The sequence below is a fragment of the Manis javanica genome, chromosome 17 (genome assembly GCF_040802235.1).
Source record: "Manis javanica isolate MJ-LG chromosome 17, MJ_LKY, whole genome shotgun sequence".
NCBI classification, from domain to species: Eukaryota; Metazoa; Chordata; class Mammalia; order Pholidota; family Manidae; genus Manis; species Manis javanica.
The window spans coordinates 37,595,648-37,617,288 of record NC_133172.1 but is presented as its reverse complement, the minus strand read 5'-3'; the positions used below and the strand labels follow the sequence as shown (position 1 = coordinate 37,617,288).

The 21,641-nt window shown below is 39.3% G+C and overlaps 1 protein-coding gene across 5 annotated transcripts in view; it reads right to left on the bottom strand.

Annotated features, from left to right (window-relative positions):
• The window catches only part of OGFOD1 (2-oxoglutarate and iron dependent oxygenase domain containing 1), a 37,321-nt gene that overhangs the window by 15,518 nt on the left and 162 nt on the right, over positions 1-21,641 (bottom strand). For 2 of the 5 annotated variants that reach the window (XM_073226500.1, XM_073226502.1), the window contains exons 1-11: positions 21,372-21,636; positions 19,950-20,095; positions 16,294-16,340; positions 13,844-13,944; positions 4,733-4,849; positions 4,053-4,144; positions 3,753-3,881; positions 3,338-3,451; positions 1,911-1,990; positions 1,354-1,658; positions 393-515 (exon numbers count right to left, since the gene is read on the bottom strand). In XM_073226500.1, coding sequence (XP_073082601.1) covers positions 393-515; positions 1,354-1,658; positions 1,911-1,990; positions 3,338-3,451; positions 3,753-3,881; positions 4,053-4,144; positions 4,733-4,849; positions 13,844-13,944; positions 16,294-16,340; positions 19,950-20,095; positions 21,372-21,525 — 1,408 coding nt within the window. In that variant the 5' untranslated portion in view covers positions 21,526-21,636. Of the gene's footprint in view, positions 1-392; positions 516-1,353; positions 1,659-1,910; positions 1,991-3,337; positions 3,452-3,752; positions 3,882-4,052; positions 4,145-4,732; positions 4,850-13,843; positions 13,945-16,127; positions 16,169-16,293; positions 16,341-19,949; positions 20,096-21,371; positions 21,637-21,641 lie in introns of those variants that run through there. The other 3 variants (XM_073226501.1, XM_073226503.1, XM_073226504.1) reach the window with 3 other exon arrangements.

Genomic DNA, 21,641 nt, shown 5'->3' with positions numbered 1-21,641 from the left:
CTTAAAACTAGAGGACCTGGGAGTTCAGTATAGTAACTAAATTTATGACTTATGAACCTGAGTTCACCATTCAGTCAACACTATGTAGGAACTGAAAACTGAGAGTTAAATGTCAATTATACCTGGAAGGACAATTACATATAGGCTGTAGGTCTGGGGGATTGCTTGGAGGGATATTATGGTCTGTTCCATCTCCCATGCCTTAGTCACAGATATAAATCCTATTGAGTTGGGAGACTGAAATTCGTGATCCTAAGATCCCCTCCAACATGGAGTTCCTGTGATCTAAGATCCTGGCCAAGGCAAAATCTGAGCTGGCTCAGTTGGAGAGGGTTACTTAGGAGAGACCTACCTTTCTTAAGGAGCCTCTTCACTTCTTTTCTCCCTCTTACCTTCACAGCCACAGTAGAGAAGTAAGTCCAGGGCAAATTCAGTCTTGCTATTGTCATGGATTAAAGTGTAGTGACCAGTCTTCCAACACCTCAGTTCGCCCTGACATGTGGGAACACTTGATTCTAAGAAAAAACAACAGAAGGCCAGAAAATTTTTTAAGTCACCTTGATACCACTGCTAGATTGTAAGGAAATGATAATTAGGAATGACACAGCACTAAAGAGAAACCATTCCGATAAACCTTCAGCTGGCCTACTGCTCCATCAAACCAGCCTGATAATGACTGTCAGAAACAAAGCATGTCTACTTGGGGGAAAATGCCAACTTTGTAGTTCTCTCTTTATAATAAATTCCAGATGGACTATACATTTAGCTGTCAAAAATAAATTGCATCATGAATGATTAAACTTCATCTACTTTAAATAATTTCCTTCTCCCTATTTGTCCAAATTCCAGCAAGTTTTTCTTAGGCTGTTACTGGTCCTTTGCAGAAATAAGCAGCTCACTGTCCTCTTTGTTATGTTGCTGTGTTTTAGATTAATTTTGGGTGAAGCCAGTCATATTTCTACCATTTACACTACTGTAGCCTAAAAAAATGTAATAGCGGTTCTTCCTACCTAGAATGCTCTTCCACAGATGTTGTCATTCAGATCTGAGCTTAGACAACAGCTCTGCACATGGGCTTTTCCAGACTGTCCATCTACCTAAGGGCTGCTTGGCCACTGCTCAGCACACAAGCTTATTACACTTTTCTGCAGAGCATGTCTGTGTATACATTCAATCTCTGTCCTCTCCTACTAGAACATAAGCTTCGGGATACCAGAGACCTTGTCTGTTTTGTTTTCCACTCTTAAAATAGGACCTCACATAGAGTAGATGCTCAAGAAATATTTGTTGAATAAATGACTGACTGAATAGTGAATACTTAATGGAGAGTAAGGACAAATCACAACGGCTTACCTTTCTTTGCTTCATCTTCCTCTAGGCCTGTCTGTTTACTGCTCTGCTGGCTGTTGTTGCTGACAGCAGCCTGATTATTCCCTGGTTCAGAGGAGCCATGGCTAGTCCCTTCTTCAATGTTCTCAGCAGCAGAGCCTGTTTCTCCCTCTTTTATGTCTTCCATTTCATCTTCTGAACAGGCCAAGAAGTGAAGTTTCAGGCCCGTGAAGTTGGAGAGCAGCAAGAACAGCGCCTCAGAGCGAAATAATTCCATGCAGTCCTTTAGTGTGTCAGGAAGCATGCTTTCTTCAGCTTTCTCATAAAACCTGGAAAGCAGCAATGCCAAGTTGTTCATGAAAGCTATGGGTAAAACTACTAAGAAAAGCTGATCATTACGTTTTGTGCCACTCTCCCTCAATCTTCCATAGCTTGCTAAAGCACACTTTGGTTAGGAGCCCGTTGCTGGATGCCCCGGGGAGTGGACATGAGTGCGCAGGTGTCCCACCATGGAGGTGAGCCCACAGAGAAACAGGCTGGTGTTGATTGTGGAAACACAGGGTGGGGGTGATGGGTTCTACCTTCTGTTAGGGGGACCTTGGGTGCTCCATTTCACATCTCCCTTCTCCAAAGCCCCACAGACTGCTGCAAATTTTTCAGGCTAGAAAATGAGCAAACAGAAACAGTTAGCCAATTGCCTGTGATCCCACCCTGGTCCTGCAGGTACAGCAGCCACAGACCCCTTCTGGCTGATTCCTAAAAAGCCGCATGACTTTCACTCCTTTCGCAACAGAACCCCCAGTCCCAAGCAGACTGGCTACATCATCTGCATACTTTAGCCAGGAGACCTGAGTGTCAATTTGGGCCATTTCCTTAAGTAGTTGTGTATTTCAGTCAAGTTCTTAAACCTCTCAAATTCCTCCATTTATAGACCGAAGATAAATATAGACTCTAAAATTCACAAGATGTGAGGGAAGAAAATTAAACTGCCTAACACTCAGTGTCATTACAATGGAAATCTCTGTGTAACAATACAGGTCCTAGGCCTCAGCTCATTCTCTATTTAATCAGTATTCTAAATTTTAAAAAGCCAAGCACAGCACAAGAAGCTGATCAGTCTCCTGAAATATTCTCCACAGGAAGCTTTATATGTACTTGTTTAATACAGTTTCCCGAGGAGTGTTCTGAAAACAGTACTCCTACCAGCTATAAAATTTGAAAAAGATCCCAAAGCATAGTTTAGGAAAACTGAATTAAATAGGGTAAAACAAGTTTATTTACTATAATACTTTTAAAATTCTTTACGATGTTAATGTCAGCTACAAAATTCCAAGAGAGAGAGATAACATGTAGTGTCTTGACCTTTCTTCATGGACGAACAGCTCTTAGGACTGTGATTGCACAGGACCCAGGGTCAGTTGTGAAGCACCATATCAGTATTTATGTGATCCCGCTTGGCCCCACAACAACTCTTCAGGATGGGCAAAGCAGGTATTATCTCAGTTTGATGATGAAATAAAAATTCAAGAGATTTCGTGGTTTTCTCAGGTTAGTAAAACTACAGAGCTAGGACATAAGGGCTTCTGACTGCTGATCTAGCTCTCTCTCCATATAACGTGCTGCCTCGCCATTGTCAAACATTCATTAATGGGTGTTGATGAATCATAACTGTCTATTATTGAAAGTAACAGTAAGCACCATATTCATCCAATGGATAGGAAGGGAACTACACACAATTCTCTCTCAGTGTAGAAGCTTCTGTGTGTGTGTGTACCATTAAGATTCTAGGGAAGTGAGGAATGCCCAAGGGATTCTTAACCCCCTAAGCATACAACTGCTACCAGTGTCAGCTACTGGCAACATTTCTATATTTTGAAAAACAGGATGACATAAACATGAACAAAACAAATAAAAAATACCCAAAAGTCTCTTAGTGAAGCCTAGTCACCTACCCAAGAAGAAGACTGCATGCCAAACAAGATACAAAGGACAGGGTATGCTGACCTACCTTAAGGAACTCTTTTAGGAGAATTTCAGACTGTTCTTCAAACTCTTGTTGAATTTGAGCTTGGTAATCCATGTCCAGATAAGTAGGGTTGATCCAATCATACAAAATTTCATGCTTACAAAGAAGCCACAGATGGAAAAGGTGAGTTAGTAATTCCTATTGCTTTTGTTCCTACATCATTTCACACCAGTAAAATATATGCAAATCCTTGTTTTATAATTTTCTTCTTGCTAATAAACATAAAGTGCTGGAAAACTTTGCCTAAGAAAGACACTATCAGAAATTTAAGAGAAGTGGAAAGGCAAGCTCAATGTCTAGTTTCATGACCAAGAACAGCCACTTTTAAAACCAGAAAGACAAATGATGATGCTACAGCTTCTAAGATAAGAAGGCGGCAACAGGAATTGATCCTTACATCTTGCGGGATGTGAGGGCTCCGAGGTATTAGAGGTTCAAAGTAGCTGGGAGGCCTGGTCAGTGAAGGACCATGAAACCATCCACTTATAGACAAACGTGACTTTTCTTCAGATAGGACTTCAGACACCTGAAAGGACAAGAGTGGCACAAAGCATAAGGAACCAGATTACCAGCCACACTAATTTTAGGATCCTTCATGTTAGGTGTGAAAACAACCTGGCCAGTTAAGTCCAAAAGGAAGTTGCCACTTTAAATAATGGGTGACTAAAAAGCTATATTTGTGGCTTACAATCTTTACCTGGTGAAAGGATACTGGAGACACTTCAAAGAAAACCAGTGTGTTCCATGAAGGGATTAGAGACTTGACGATGTGCTTCGGCTGAGAGTGCTCTGTGCCAGGAGAGAACACATCCATAAATGTGGTGTCATCATTTACTGCTTCCAGACTCTCATTCCACCTTGAGAAGTCCCCAATTTCTAAGGGTATCTAAACGTACCCTTCAGATCCCCAAATACCACCCACTTCAATCTGTTTCATTCACTTGTTAGTTCTGTTATTCACTTGTTGACATCTGTTCTTACCACACCATCCATCCATTAGGATGAGGGCTGGAACAAGTTCTGAAAGTTTTCTGGAGTCAACCTCAGGTTTAAGTCATTAAAAATAAACCCTGACTTCCTGTCAAATGGACCAGACCTGGCAGACTCATAGCCATGGGCAGCTTTACATGCTATCTCTCCATACCCAGTACTCAGAAGCAGAGTCTGATGATTTCTCATCTTAAGTCGAATCTAATTTATCTCTGGAATGATGATTATTTCAAGTACAGTTTTAAGGGGTAGTTGTCAGGGCTGGCATTAATTCTTCCTGCAGTAGTCTCTATACTGAATGGCTTTCATCTCTTTTGAGGAATAGAGATATCATGTACAAGAACTCACAAATGGCTGTTGGAGTTGAAGAGTGCACACTTGCCCTACCATCAACGTTGTACAGGTCCAGGGTGCCTCCCAAGCTCCTGTCCCAGGGAGGGACCAGGTAAAGAATGAAGGCGATCCGGCGGCCTTCCAGCTCATCATCATGGCAGAGTAAGGCATCTGTAATAGTTCAATGTGCACCTTAATGTCTCTGCACAGACAAGCAGCTGACCTCTGATCCTGTATTCACTATCAGTCCATCTGACAGTCATCTGTAATTTCAGCTCCTCCAGTCTTTGAAATGATACTTATTTCTCCCTTTTACAGAAATAAAACTGTTACTACAGAAAACTCTTAAAAACACTGAAGTGCACATACATAGATAGACCCAGAGATAATCACAAAATCTTTTTGCATATGTCCTTCCAGTGTTTTTCCTACATATGTGCATTTTTTTAAACAGTGGTATCCTATAGCGGTTGTTGTATGTCCTGCTTTGTTTGAATTACATAGCAAGTGTTTTTCCATATCAATACATACACTTGTCATTACTCTTAATAGCTGCAGAATTATCCTATTATATGGGTTATGAATTACCTCCCTACCCCTTTAACAATCTTTTATTTGTTAATTAAGCTGTTTCCATTTCTTGTCTATTAAGAAGGAATGCTTTAATGAACATCGTTGTACACAGATCTTTCTGCACTTCTTCCTATTTCTTGAGCTAAACTTCCAGAAGTCAGTAGGTAGGGCTGAGCAAGGTAAGCATTGTGCAGGATAGGAGAGAGGGAATGCTATGGTGCACGGAGATAATTTACACATGGAGGGATCATTTCAAAAAATAAATACACTGAAAATAACAAAAGCCAGGGTTCTCACAGTTGAAGAAGGGAATTACAGATTTGGAAAAGGAGAAATCTAGAATAAACCCTATGATGTTGATTGGAACTGGAGGAATCAGTATGAATTCAGATTCCTACATATACATATGTAGATATAAATATATAGGTATATATTTATATAGATGCCTACATATCTACATTTATCTAGGTATCAAAATACACAAAAATGTAAATGTATGTGTACGCATATACGTATACGTGTACGTGCATATGGATATTTGCTACCTCCTTCCACTGAAAGGATCTGGGAGCTGTGACATCCTAATAGCAAAAAAACCTAGAGTATAGATTTCGATTTTTAAGTATCATTCTTCACTAAAAAGAACTAGGGTTTTTTGGAAGAATGGCAACCTCAGGTTTAGAGCATGGAAATGTAAGCCTGGAAAAATCTTGTTTTGCAAGAAAATAAGATTTATTAAGAATGATAAAGGACACTGGGAGCCAAGAGGGCAGCGTAAGTAGAGCAGCGAAAATCTCCTCCCAAAACCACATTTATTTATGAAAATATAATAAAGACAACTCTTCCTAGAATAGAGACCAGAGGACACAGGACAACATCCAGACCACATCTACACCTGTGAGAACCCAGCGCCTCGCAAGGGGGTAAGATAAAAGCCCCGCCCGGCGGGTCCCGAGCGCCCCTCCCCCCGGCTCCCGGCAGGAGGTGAGGAGTCTGCAGGGAGGGAGAGGGAGCCCAGGACTGCTGAACACCCAGCCCCAGCCATCCGGACCAGAGCGCAAACACAGTGCATGCGCGGGGTCCTGTATACTAGGGAAACAGGGCAGCAAGACCAGTGAGTGGATCCCTGAGGCCAGCGCCCGAGGACAAAGAAAAACGAGTGGCTTTTTAAAAAAATTATTTAATTTTTTTTTCTTTTTTTTTGGTGAGTGCTTTTTGGAAGTCTTAAAGGGACAGGGACCCCAAAACCGGAAGGAAGCGTCCCAGGTCACTTAGTCCACAGGCAGGGAATCTGGGGATCTCTGGGCACTTTAACCCCCTGGGCAGCAGGAAGCACAGAGGCCCCTCACGGAGATAAATAGCCTCTTGGCCCTCCAAAGGGGCTCCACCATTTTGGAGTAGCAGCCGGAGCCAGGCCACGCCCACAGCAACAGCGGAGATAAACTCCATAGCAAACAGGCAGGAAGCAGAAGCCTTGTTTGTGCGCAGCTGCCCAGCACAAGCCACTAGAGGTCGCTGTTCTCCCAGGAGAGCAAGGTCACAAACCAACAACAAGAAAAGTTCTTCCAGCCGTCACTCGTCCCAGCTCTGCAAACTATTTCTATCACCATGAAAAGGCAAAATTACAGGCAAACCAAGATCACAGAGACAGCACCAGAGAAGGAGAGAGACCTAACCAGTCTTCCTGAAAAAGAATTCAAAATAAAAATCATAAACATGCTCATGGAGATGCAGAGAAATATGCAAGAGCTAAGGGATGAAGTCCGGAGGGAGATCACAGATACTAGGAAGGAGATTACAGAAGTGAAACAAACTCTGAAAGGATTTATAAGCAGAATGGATAAAATGCAAGAGGCCATTGGGAATAGAAACCAGAGAACAGGAATGCATAGAAGCTGACATAGAGAGAGATAAAAGGATCTCCAGGAATGAAATAATATTAAGAGAACTGTGTGAACCAATCCGAAAGGAACAATATCCATATTATAGGGGTACCAGAAGATGAAGAGAGAGAAAAAGGGATAGAAAGTGTCTTTGAAGAAATAATTGCTGAAAACTTCCCCAAACTGGGAGAGGAAATAATCGAACAGACCACAGAAATACACAGAACTCCCAACAGAAAGGACCCAAGGAGGACAACACCAAGACACATAATAATTAAAATGGCAAAGATCAAGGACAAGGAAAGAGTTTTAAAGGCAGCTAGAGAAAAAAAGGTCACCTATAAAGGAAAACCCATCAGGCTATCATCAGACTTCTTGACAGAAACCTTACAGGCCAGAAGAGAATGGCATGATATACTCAATGCAATGAAACAGAAGGGCCTTGAACAAAGGATACTGTATACAGGACGATTATCATTTAAATATGATGGAGGGATTAAACAATTCCCAGACAAACAACAGTTGAGGGAATTTGCCTCCCACAAACCACCTCTACAGGGCATCTTACAGGGACTGCTCTAGATGGGAGCACTCCTAAAAAGAGCACAGAACAAAATACCCAACATATAAAGAATGGAGGAGGAGGAATAAGAAGGGAGAGAAGAAAAGAATCTCCAGACAGTGTATATAACAGCTCAATAAGCGAGCTAAGTTAGGCAGTAAGATACTAAAGAGGCTAACCTTGAACCTTTGGTAACCACGAACTTAAAGCCTGCAATGGCAATAAGTACATATCTCTCAATAGTCACCCTAAATGTAAATGGACTTAATGCACCAATCAAAAGACATAGAGTAATAGAATGGATAAAAAAGCAAGACCCATCTATATGCTGCTTACAAGAAACTCACCTCAAACCCAAAGACATGCACAGACTAAAAGTCAAGGGATGGAAAAACATATTTCAGGGAAACAACAGCGAGAAGAAAGCAGGGGTTGCAGTACTAATATCAGACAAAATAGACTTCAAAACAAAGAAAGTAACAAGAGATAAAGAAGGACACTACATAATGATAAAGGGCTCAGTCCAACAAGAGGATATAACCATTCTAAATATATATGCACCCAATACAGGAGCACCAGCATATGTGAAACAAATACTAACAGAACTAAAGGGGGAAATAGACTGCAATGCATTCATTTTAGGAGACTTCAACATGCCACTCACCCCAAAGGATAGATCCACCGGGCAGAAAATAAGTAAGGACATGGAGGCACTGAACAACACAGTAGAATAGATGGACCTAATAGACATCTATAGAACTCTACATCCAAGAGCAACAGGATATATATTCTTCTCAAGTGCACATGGAACATTCTCCAGAATAGACCACATACTAGACCACAAAAAGAACCTCAGTAAATTCCAAAATATTGAAATTCTATCAACCAATTTTTCAGACCACAAAGGTATAAAACTAGAAATAAATTCTACAAAGAAAACAAAAAGGCTCACAAACACATGGAGGCTTAACAACATGCTCCTAAATAATCAATGGATCAACAAACAAATTAAAATAGAGATCAAGGAATATATGGAAACAAATGACAACAACAACACAAAGCCCCAACTTCTGTGGGACGCAGCGAAAGCAGTCTTAAGAGGAAAGTATATAGCAATCCAGACACACTTGAAGAAGGAAGAACAATCCCAAATGAATAGTCTAACATCACAATTATCGAAACTGGAAAAAGAAGAACAAATGAGGCCTAAAGTCAGCAGAAGGAGGGACATAATAAAGATCAGAGAAGAAATAAACAAAATTGAGAAGAATAAAACAATAGCAAAAATCAATGAAACCAAGAGCTGGTTCTTTGAGAAAATAAATAAACAAAATAGATAAGCCTCTAGCCCAACTTATTAAGAGAAAAAGAGAATCAACACAAATCAACAGAATCAGAAATGAGAACGGAAAAATCACGACAGATTCCACAGAAATACAAAGAATTATTAAAGACTACTATGAAAACCTATATGCCAACAAGCTGGAAAACCTAGAAGAAATGGACAACTTCCTAGAAAAATACAACCTTCCAAGACTGACCAAGGAAGAAACACAAAAGTTAAACAAACCAATTACGAGCAAAGAAATTGAAATGGTAATCAAAAAACTACCCAAGAACAAAACCCCCCGGCCGGACGGATTTACCTCGGAATTTTATCAGACAGAGAAGACATAATACCCATTCTCCTTAAAGTTTTCCAAAAAATAGAAGAGGAGGGAATACTCCCAAACTCATTCTATGAAGCCAACTCTATAGAGTATCACTCTAATGCCAAAACCAGGTAAAGACCCCACCAAAAAAGAAAATTACAGACCAATATCCCTGATGAATGTAGATGCAAAAATACTCAATAAAATATTAGCAAACAGAATTCAAAAATATATCAAAAGGATCATACACCACGACCAAGTGGGATTCATCCCAGGGATGCAAGGATTGTACAACATTCAAACATCATCCACCACATCAACAAAAAGAAAGACAAAAACCACATGATCATCTCCATAGATGCTGAAAAAGCATTTGACAAAATTCAACATCCATTCATGACAAAAACTCTCAGCAAAATGGGTATAGAGGGCAAGTACCTCAACATAATAAAGGCCATGTATGATAAACCCACAGCCAACATTATACTGAACAGCGAGAAGCTGAAAGCTTTTCCTCTGAGATCGGGAACAAGACAGGGATGCTCACTCTCCCCACTGTTATTTAACATAGTACTGGAGGTCCTAGCCATGGCAATCAGACAAAACAAAGAAATACAAGGAATCCAGATTGGTAAAGAAGAAGTTAAACTGTCACTATTTGCAGATGACATGATATTGTACAAAAAAAACCCCAAACATTCCACTCCAAAACTACTAGAACTGGTAACGGAATACAGCAAAGTTGCAGGATACAAAATTAACACACAGAAATGTGGCTTCCCTATATACTAACAATGAACCAATAGAAAGAGAAATCAGGAAAACAATTCCATTCACAATTGCATCAAAAAGAATAAAATACCTAGGAATAAACCTAACCAAACAAGTGAAAGACCTATACCCTGAAAACTACAAGTCACTCTTAAGAGAAATTAAAGGGGACACTAACAAATGGAAACTCATCCCATGCTCGTGGCTAGGAAGAATTAATATCGTCAAAATGGCCATCCTGCCCAAAGCAATATACAGATTCGATACAATCCCTATCAAATTACCAGCAATATTCTTCAACGAACTGGAACAAATAGTTCAAAAATTCATATGGAAACACCAAAGACCCCGAATAGCCAAAGCAATCCTGAGAAAGAAGAATAAAGTAGGGGGGATCTCACTCCCCAACTTCAAGCTCTACTACAAAGCCTAGTAATCAAGACAATTTGGTACTGGCACAAGAACAGAGCCACAGACCAGTGGAACAGATTAGAGACTCCAGACATTAACCCAAACATATGTGGTCAATTAATATTTGATAGAGGAGCCATGGACATACAATGGCAAAATGACAGTCTCTTCAACAGATGGTGCTGGCAAAACTGGACAGCTATATGTTGGAGAATGAAACTGTATCACTGTCTAACCCCATACACAAAAGTAAATTCAAAATGGATCAAAGACCTGAATGTAAGTCATGAAACCATAAAACTCTTAGAAAAAAACATAGGCAAAAACCTCTTAGACATAAACATGAGTGACCTCTTCTTGAACATATCTCCCCAGGCTAGGAAAACAACAGCAAAAATGAACAAGTGGGACTATATTAAGCTGAAAAGCTTCTGTACAGCAAAAGACACCATCAATAGAACAAAAAGGTACCCTACAGTATGGGAGAATATATTCATAAATGACAAATCCGATAAAGGCTTGATGTCCAAAATATATAAAGAGCTCATCCACCTCAACAAACAAAAAACAAATAATCCAATTAAAAAATGGGCAGAGGAACTGAACAGACAGTTCTCTAAAAAAGAAATACAGATGGCCAACAGACACATGAAAAGATGCTCCACATCGCCAATTATCAGAGAAATGCAAATTAAAACTACAATGAGGTATCACCTCACACCAGTAAGGATGGCTACCATCCAAAAGACAAACAACAACAAATGTTGGTGAGGTTGTGGAGAAAGGGGAACCCTCCTACACTGCTGATGGGAATGTAAATTAGTTCAGCCATTGTGGAAAGCAGTATGGAGGTTCCTCAAAATGCTCAAAATAGACTTACCATTTGACCCAGGAACTCCACTCCTAGGAATTTACCCTAAGAACTCAGCACTCAAGTTTGAAAAAGACAGATGCACCCCTATGTTTATCGCAGCACTATTTACAATAGCCAAGAATTGGAAGCAACCTAAGTGTCCATCAGTAGATGAATGGATAAAGAAGATGTGGTACATATACACAATGGAATATTATTCGGCCATAAGAAGAAAACAAATCCTACCATTTGCAACAACATGGATGGAGCTAGAGGGTATTATGCTCAGTGAAATAAGCCAAGCGGAGAAAGACAAATATCAAATGATTCCACTCATCTGTGGAGTATAAGAGCAAAGGAAAAACTGAAGGAACAAAACAGCAGCAGAATCACAGAACCCAAGAATGAACTAACAGGTACCAAAGGGAAAGGGACTGGGGAGGATGGGTGGGTGAGGAGGATGGGTGGGTAGGGAGGGATAAGGTGGGGAAGAAGAAAGGGGGTATTATGATTAGCATGCATAATGTGGGGGGTGGGAGAAAGGGGAGGGCTGTACAACACAGAGAAGACAAGTAGTGATTGTACAGCATTTTGCTATGCTGATGGACAGTGACTGTAAAGGGGTTTGTAGAGGGGGGACCTGGTATAGGGGAGAGCCTAGTAAACATAACATTCTTCATGTAATTGTAGATTAATGATAACAAAAAAAAAAAAAAGCAGTTCCTGTGTGGTGATCTCCAATAAGTTCTTCACAATGGTATAAAGGGCATATCAAAGTGTGGGCAGAGGTTTTGTTTGTGTTTATACAGAGGATCAAAGTCAAATTTGGCTAGCTGAAAATGAATTAAGATACGATATGAAGAAGAATTTCCAACATAAACATTCTCTGGAAGAGTCATTCCAGAAGATGATCATCAAAAAACTTCAACAAAGATCCTGGTGCTGTTGCAGTTGTAGCTGCATTCATCCCACCGGTTCCTGAACTTGCCATTGGAATGAAGAAGGAGATATCTAAGCTTGCCTGTGCATACAGTAAAACAACAAATTTGACTGGATCTATACTGTCAGAACTCAACCGAGAATTATGAGAAGTGCAAGTTGCAGCGCTCCAAAATCTTGCGACTATAGACTATCTACAGTTAAAAGAACATATGGGATGGGAACAGTTCCCAGGAATGTGTTGTTTTAATTTATCTGATTTTTCTCAAACTATTCAAATTCAGTTAGACAATATCCATCATATCAGTGATAAGTTTTCACAAATGCCTATGGTGCCTAACTGGTCTTTTTGGTTTCACTGGAGATGGCTGGTAATTGTAGGTCTGCTTTGGTTATGTAGCTGTATTCCTATTATGTTAATGTGTGTACGCAATTTAATGAGTAGTTTAAAACCTTTACATGCTTATGTTATTCTACAAGAAGATATGTCAAAGAAATAATCAATCTTCCCATGTTTTCTTCCATCTGCTACTTCTATAGCTTTTCTTCTTCCTTCTTAATTACAACCCTTAAGTAGAATTCGTGCCTCACATCGAAATTACCGAGTATCATAATTCTTCCAAGTGGTAAAGATACCTCAAGACAAATGCTGGGCATAGAAGCCACAGGGCATAAATCTGCAAAGAAGTAAAAAGCTAACCTTTTCAAACAATATTGCTTCTCTTTCACTTACCAACTTTACATTTCCCTGTATGGCCCCGGAAGATGACTGGTTAGCCAGAGACGGGTAAGATTCCTCAAGGGAGGAACAACCTAAGACAGGCACAGTCACAGGGGGGCCATCAGGTGAGAAATTGGGGACCAACAGAGGTGAGGCTCAGAACCTCACATCCCCTGTTTTGAGAGAAATCTGCATCCGTGGATGTTCTGTTGCCCTTGTCTAGCTTGGATTAATACTTAGACTATAGGCACACACCTGATCATCTACATTTGCCCTCTTATAGCACTAAACTATGTTTTTTACCTTTATCTTGTATCTACCTACCACTTCAGCATTTTATTAAAAAAAAAAAAAATAATAATAATAATAATAAGGGAGAAATGTGGGATTCACATATAAATCAAGTATAAAAATCAAACGAGTATTACAAAAAAAAAAAGAATGATAAAAATTTTTCAAAAGGACACAGAAGTCAGTTTAAAGGGGCTTCCTTTGATCAAATCAGGAATATGAGCATCAGTATAATGATTGCATCTGATTATAGCCCATTATATAAATGGCAATCCATAATTTCATACTGATGTTGATAAATGAAAAAAGGGGGAGAGGTTAAGGTGTTCTTTACAGTAGAATGACAACAAATAAATGTAGAAGAAATGTGCCAGTGTGCCAAAATACCAGATACTAATGCTATGCAGGAACATGGCAGTCTAGGGTTCTGGTATACTGATACTATCTTTCCACCACTGCTTAATTAAAGCCTTTAAATCTTACAGACATCAGGGCTTTATCTTTCTTACCTGAGAATTCATATTTAGCACAGGACATGTCAATGGCTGATTCTAGGTCAATCTTGGAAGTGTCAGAAAGCCAAGCCCGGAAATCTTCAAACAGAATTTTCCTAAAAATATAAACAAAATAATTATGTTATGCCACAGTGTGGGCTCCATTTGGATCTATGCCACAACTATGTTTTCCTGGATGTGGCAGTTTTTTAAAATGATCCATTCCTCAGAATGTTCTTCACATTAAACTTGCATAGTTGAGGACTAACTGTGTTGTTCATAACTAATTATCAAGACTCCAGATTGATCCCCTAAGATTTTAATACCAAATACCTTTTTATACTATACATTACTCAAACCAAAAAATTCCATAAAATACTGTGCTTCCATAGTCCGACCAGAAGTGTCCTGTTAACTTTTAAAGGCAGAGTTGCAAATTACACAGAACAGGCCAGTATAGCAAACTGCAGAACTAGGCTTCAGATACAGGTGATAAATATTTTTGCAAACTCTTAGAGCTTTAAGCAACTAATATAATCAAAGCTTTAAATCCTTCTTTTACTGGTAACATCAGCTTCCACACATTTATACCATAAAAAGTTCATCCTCTAGTCACCCTATTGAAAGTGTCAAAAGGACAGGATTGTTTTCTGTCACCATTCTTGTTTATTAATTGTATTCATGAGAGAAATCATAGAAACCAGCTGGGAAATTAAAAAGATTATTTTTCTATAAAGACCAAGGACCTCCATCTCTCATGCCACCTGGCTCTGATCCTCTGGGTATAGAATATAACTCAGTCCCATAGGTGTTGCAAAGGAATTAGATAATGTCTTAAAGCATGCTAATCTCTGTGGGGAAAAAAGAGGTCTAAATAAATATAAAATATTACAAACTACAGTCAACACACGAACAATACTTCGAGATTTGGAAAAAAATAACCACCTGTGTAGGCTGCCACCATATATAGAAATGTGGCAGAGAAAAAAAAAGAGAGAAAATAACTTGTACTGTATAGGTGGAAAATAAACAGCTGTTACAAAGTTAGATGTGTTTCTTGTAGTAAAAATTGGAAAAAAAACCCTGTATAAGTAAAAAAAACTGTTAAAAAAAATCCTGTAATCCTATCAGCCAGATTGAAACATGCCATTCTTCAAAATCTTTCCTTTGTACGCACATAGATATCCAAATATATATCTTTTTTTTATTAAGGTATCATTGATATACAATCCTATGAAGGTTTCACATAAGCAGCATTGTGGTTTCAACATTCACCTATACTGTCAAGTTCCCCCCAACCCCACTGCAATCAAATTATCCGTCACAGGAGATGCTATAATCATTACTTGTCTTCTCCATGCTGTACTGCCTTCCCCGTGACCTACCTATATTGAGTGCTAATTATAGTGCCCCTTAATCCCCTTCTCCTCCCTCCCTTCCTACCCTCCCCAATCCCTTCCTTTTGGTAACCACTAGTCCCTTCTTGGAGTCTCTGAGTCTGCTGCTGTTTGTTCCTTCAGTTTTGCTTTGTTCTTATGCTCCACAGATGAGTGAAATCATTTGGTACTTGTTTTTCTCTGCCTGCCTTATTTCACTGTATGTCTCTCTTTTTAAATGGGATCACACTGTGTGTGCTATTTTAATTTTTTTTCCCTCTTAACAAGTGTATTTCATCAAGTCTAATATGCCTTTGCCTGTAAGAAGTATCATTATTTTATATATCACTTAAAAAGTTTCCAATTAAACTAGGACACAGCACTAACTGTGTAAGATTCTAATTGTGTAAGGATCTCAGATGTTAAAATATAAAAAAAAAAAATCTTAGAAATGATGAAATGGGGTATAACTTTACCATACTTGTGTTAGAATTTAAACACATCATACTCAATAGTTGTATACTTTTCCACTTAATGCTTTGTACCATTATACATAAATCCCAATGGGTTGCCCTTTAATTCATATATATAATTTTTCACTATAATAAATGATGTTACAACAAATAATCTTCTATGGAATCTCTGAGCACATTTTAAATTATTTTCTCAGGATAAATGCCCATAAGTAGAATTATATTACAAAAAAGATAGCATAATTTTAAGATATACCTTTCAAAATCATCTTGCAGCAGTGTATAAATGTATCTATATTTCTGCAAAAAATGGGGTTTTTGTCTTTTAATATTTGCCAACCCAATATGTAAAAAAATAACTCCAGTGTTAATTTGTTTCCTTGATTACTAACAATGCTGAACATTTTACCACTGAGAACTTGGGCCTGGGAATCAGTCTTGAGTTTGTACCTTAGCTCCCAGGAAGCTTTGAATAAGTTGCTTAATTTCTCAGTCTGTTTGCTGCTCTACAAAATGGGAAAATAACATTAGCAAAGATTATATGACATAACATTTAAAGCACTACTACTCTGCCTGGAACATATTAATCACCCAACAGATATGGTTACTTGTTTACCTTAAAGCACAGATGTGAGGCTCTTTTCTCTTCTTGAAATCATCAGACTTGGTCATGAAAAAAGAAAAAATGATTTCTTTCACATATTAGACACACAGAGGAGAGTAGTTCAGTGAGCACTCTGGCAGGACAGCAATGTGGTTAAGAGCCTGGACTCTGGGAAGCTGACTGCCTAGGCCTGATGCATGGCCCCTCCATTTGCAGTTCTGTGACTTGGGCAAGTTACTTAGTCTCTCTGTGCTTTATTCACTCAAGAAACACTTAAATAGTTGTTGCAGTGGGGCTTATATTCTTATTGAGGGGGACAGACAATAAACATTAAAAGCCAACTATTAGTATAAAATGTGCATAGGAAAAAAACAGCAGGGTGAGAGGGACTCCGAGTGTGGACAGTAGGAAAGGGTCTGGGGGTATAAACAGGGTGAAGATGACTTGAAGGACATTGGGAAGTGGGCCAAGGGAATATCCAGGAAAGATAATTTAAGGTCCTGAGTGTGAAAGCATGTTTGACCTATTCAAGAAAGCAGAAGGAGACTATGTGCCTGGAGTGCAGGGCATGAGGGGGAAAGGGGAGGTGAGGCCAAAGAGGTAATGGGGGCCTTAGAGCCATTCTGTGTGCTTTGAAGGCACTTTTACTTTTAGAAAGTAATGAGGAACCATTGGAGTTTTTGAGCAAAGTAACTCAAGTAACATGGCCCCTTTTACCTTTTTAAAAATTGAGACAAAAGTCATGTACATAAAATTTACCACCTTAACCATTTGAACGTGTGCAATTCAGTGGATTTTTAGTATATTCATGTTGTGCAACTATCACCACTTTCTAATTACAGAACATTTTCATCACCCCTAAAGAAACTCTGTACCCATTAGACAGTCACCCCACATTCTCTCACCCCTAAGCTCCTGGCAATCACTAATCTACTTTCTCTCTATATATATGTATTTGCCTATTCTGGACATTACATATACATGGAATCCTGTAGCATGTGGTCTCTTGGGTTTAGCTTCTTTCACTTAATATGTTTTCAAAGTTCAACCATGTTCCAGCAGCATTAGTACTTCATTCTGAATAATATTCTGGCTGAATAATATTCCACTGTATGCTGATGCTGCATTGGCTTATCTGTTCATCAGCTGATGGACGTTTGGGTTGTTTCCACTTTTTGGCTATTATGAATAATGCTTCTATCAACATTTGTGTACTAGTTTTTATGTGAACATAATTTCAATTCTCTTGGGTCCATTTTCATTCAAAATAACATAATGGCTGTGTGATTACATAGGTGGGCAAGGGTAGAAGTGGGGAGAATGGTTCATATACTAGTAGAGTAGTACTTATGAGGGACAAAGATGGCTTGGAACAGGTGTTGGCTGTTGGCAGTGGAAGTGGATAGAAGTGGGTTTCTCTGGATATATTTTGGAGGTTAAAGCTGCACAATTTCTTGTTAACAGGGTATAAGGTATGAAAGAGGATTCAAAGATGACCTCAAGGCTTTTAGCCTGTACCAGTGGGAAGACTAAGTTGCCATGAACTGGGATGGGTAAAATTGCAGGTAGAGCAGATTTAGGGGGAGATCAGGAATTTAGTTTTGGAATCAAGTGTGAGACATTATAAATCCAAGAGTAGAGGCAAAGCCATGCGGTTCCCTGGAAATCTGCTTAGAAGTGGTCGAAGGGCAAAAGCCAAGAAGTCAGGTACAAAAGGAAGACCTACCAAAGGAAATTAAGCCTCACAGTGAGGCTGAAGGAAAACCAAGAAAGCACGGTATCCTGAAAGTAAAGTGAAAGAAATGTCTCTAGGAGGAAGGAGTAGCAGAGTAGGCCAAATGCTGACGAGAGGTCAAGTGAAATGAGGCCTGAAAACTGATGACTGGATTTCTAATGTGAAGTTGTGACCTTTTAGTTTCAGTGTTGGTGAAAACCTGATGACAATGGGCTTAACAAAGAATGGGAGGAGAGGAATTTGAGGCAGTACAGAGAATTCATAAGGAATTCTACCATCAAGGGAAGCAGAGGAATGGGGTGGTTATGAAGGGGAAAGTTAGGTCAAGAGAATTTTTCTTTTTAAAGATGAGAACAGCTTTCTTTTGTTTGTTTAAGGGAATGATCCAGAAGAGAAGGAAAACTGATGCAGTTCCATCGTCTGTAAAACAGGAATAGCAAAGTACCTTCTTCATAGGACGGTTAAGAGGATTTTATGGATAAATATAAAGCACTTGGCATGGAATAAAGCATACATTCAATAATGCTTGCTTGGAAATACATACACTAGCAGGCAACTTGTAATGACACAATTGGTTGCAAAAGGGTTGGAAGATGTCAGACACAACTGTCACATCAAATCATACCACAGGTAAAGAAAAAGGGATGTTAAGTGACGTCTGAAGGAATAGGAGACTGAAAACAGGCTTTATATTTACTGTCATGGAATGGATAAGTTCAGTCCCAAAGTGAACACAGTAAAAATTATTCACAGCAGAGTTTCACAAAACACCCAAGGAATTGAAAGTAGTGATTTCTTTTTCTTCTTCATCACCAAGGCCCTTTTCATTATTTTGCCTCTCACTGACTTCATAGTTAGAAGTATTTTTATCTACCAAACTGCATTAGTTAAAAACTACCTTGATTTCTGTTTTAGCAATCAGAGATGCAGATAGTCCTAAATCAACAAAAGAGGCCCAGTGTTATCAAAGCTGATATAATTACAAAGGCAGACGACTGTGATTTTTAATTAACCTATGCAACTTTATTATGGCTAAAAGTTTAATTTTCATTAGATTTTCTGAATTACTAAGAGTCACATCATGCATGTATTTAACCTGGCTAATTAGGTCTTATGTATAAGCCCAGAAATAGATTGGGAGAAACAACTAACTGACTAGACAATTAACTTTAGCGTAAAAAAATAAAAGCGAGGAAGGGAAATCTGTTGTTTACTGTCTGATCCGAGATAAAGAGAAATCAAGGGGAAAATGCAAAGAAAACAAAATAATTCATCTTTATTGTTTTTGTTTTATTTTTTTGTGATTTTAAGGGCTGATGTCCTTTGGGTTTTATAGAGGCTTTCCAAGAGTGGGGAGACCAATGACTTTTATTTCTATACATAGATGAGCCCTGTCTTCTAGAGTAGAAAAACCAGCCTTGATTTTGGGACAGTCTCTTCTGTCAAGTTAAATTGTCCAGTAAAAAAAGAACGCATCTAAGTCTCTGTAGGACATGCTGCAATGCAAAACCATACAGCAGTACATCAAACCACCAAACATAAAGACAGGAACTCAAACATTTAAACGGCTATTATTTTTCAATGTACAACTCTCTTTATCATGCCACTCCCAAAAAGCAATGTAACCCTTTTGTTTATAACGTATTTACATATAGGCTTACTGTACCTCTTGATTATCTGTCACCATCACTATTGGACTTTAACATCTTACAGGGCAGGACCTGTCAAAAACTACCATATAATAATTACAGCACCTAACACATCATCAACACTCAGTAAGCTTATGTTAAATGAATGAATGTATTTTAACAACGTCTAGTAAAGGACCCTCCAAGGCAAACCCAATCTAAAACCTCAGGTCTAAAGGTACAGAATAATTTAAATATAATGAATTTCTGAAGTGGAGGAGCTAATATCAAAGGGGCATAAATACCTGCTGGAACTTATATAAATCGTTATACTTTTCATGGAAGTCTAAGCTCAAAAGTTCCTTCTGAAGCCCTTCCAAGAAGTTCTGGTTTGGGATGAAGTTTGGGATCACACAGTGAAGGAAGGGGTCCATGTCCATGACAATGGCTTCTGTTGGAAAGAAAACATTATTTACAGCTTTTTTCCCATTTTTGAATGGTTGACCCCTGGTGAGCACAGCAGAGAGAATACAAAAGGAGATGGTCAGGAACTTTCAGAACATAGTACTAAAGCCTAAAATGTGGGGAAAGAATTACAAGCTCCTCCTTTTTTTCTTTACCCATTCAATACTACACTGTAAAGATTATGCTTAAAATACTAGTCCTTAAAGTGAGTACAGGTGATGTCACTAAATTAAAGTTCCTGCTCTTTTTTGAGTTTTTATTTTTATTGGATTATTGTTCAATAATTAATTATTGAATTGAATGTATTTTAGAGTCTTTATTCATATTCCCCCAAACTTAAAGTGAGAGTATCAAGTTAAAAATGAGAACAGCAATACTGACTGGCAATTTTTCTTTAACCCTGCTTTTTCTTTCCCCAAGTTAATGCTGAAGGAAGTTATATATACTTAAAAAATCAGTTCAAGCATAACCTCCTCTAATTCCTTGATCTTTTACCTCAGTGTTTTACCCACTGCCTCTGACGGTCCAAATCAGGGCCCCACTACCCTAACAGTAACAGTAATAATAATAACCACCATAGGTGCCAAGCATAGTAGGGCTTCACATGCACCATTTCATTTCATCTCAACTATCACTATCTCTGACTATCACTATTTCTATTTCACAAATGAAACTTACAAGTCCTTGAGTGTACAGAGCTTGCACTTTACACTAAGTTATCATTTTCTATGATTCACCTCTTCAAAGCACTTACATGAAACAAAAATCATGGTAAACTTTAGAAGGGAAGGCATGATGCATTAAGCAGAATTCTTATCCTATACGGTCATATTTGAAGCTGAGGCTGGAATTGTTCAAAGGATCCTTCCCTTGGTCAAGACACGGTTTAGTTTCACACGTCATGTGTGATCGATAGGTGTGTAAAAATGAGTAAGCTCAGGTGCCTGCTATGTCTGGCAGCTCACAACAAATACTCTGGCTACACTACTTAGGAACAACCAAGCATTACGGAGGAATTATGAACCTACATGCCCTCTACTTCCCGAAGCTCTCGGGCCTACATTTCCTCCTCTTCTCAGACTTCTAAAACCAAACAGAACTTGGAATGTAAGGGGGCAGCAGGCCACGTTTGGAGATAGCCATAGTCACTTTCTCCAGGAATCTCTCTTGTGGCCCCGTGCCCAGGGCTCGGCTAGAGAGGCAGGGCTTTCAGAGACCCCCAGAACTCGCGCGGCGGCTCCCCGTTCAAAGCACCAGGTTACCGTGACGGAACGGCGTCCTGCGGCTCCAGGCCTCAGCCACTTGCTTCTTTAAGGTTTCCTCCATGACAGCGGCCGAAAACTCCGCCATGACCTCCTTTTTTCCTTTTTTCCCTGCCCGACCCGGGCAGGGCTCAGCCGGCCGTTTCCCATTCATCTCCTCACAAGCTACAGACCCACAGCACACTATCAGGCAGCGACTTTTCTATGGATACTACAGTTCCCAGAACACCCCCTTTCCCGTGTTCCCCAGCACCCCCAGTAGGAAGTACC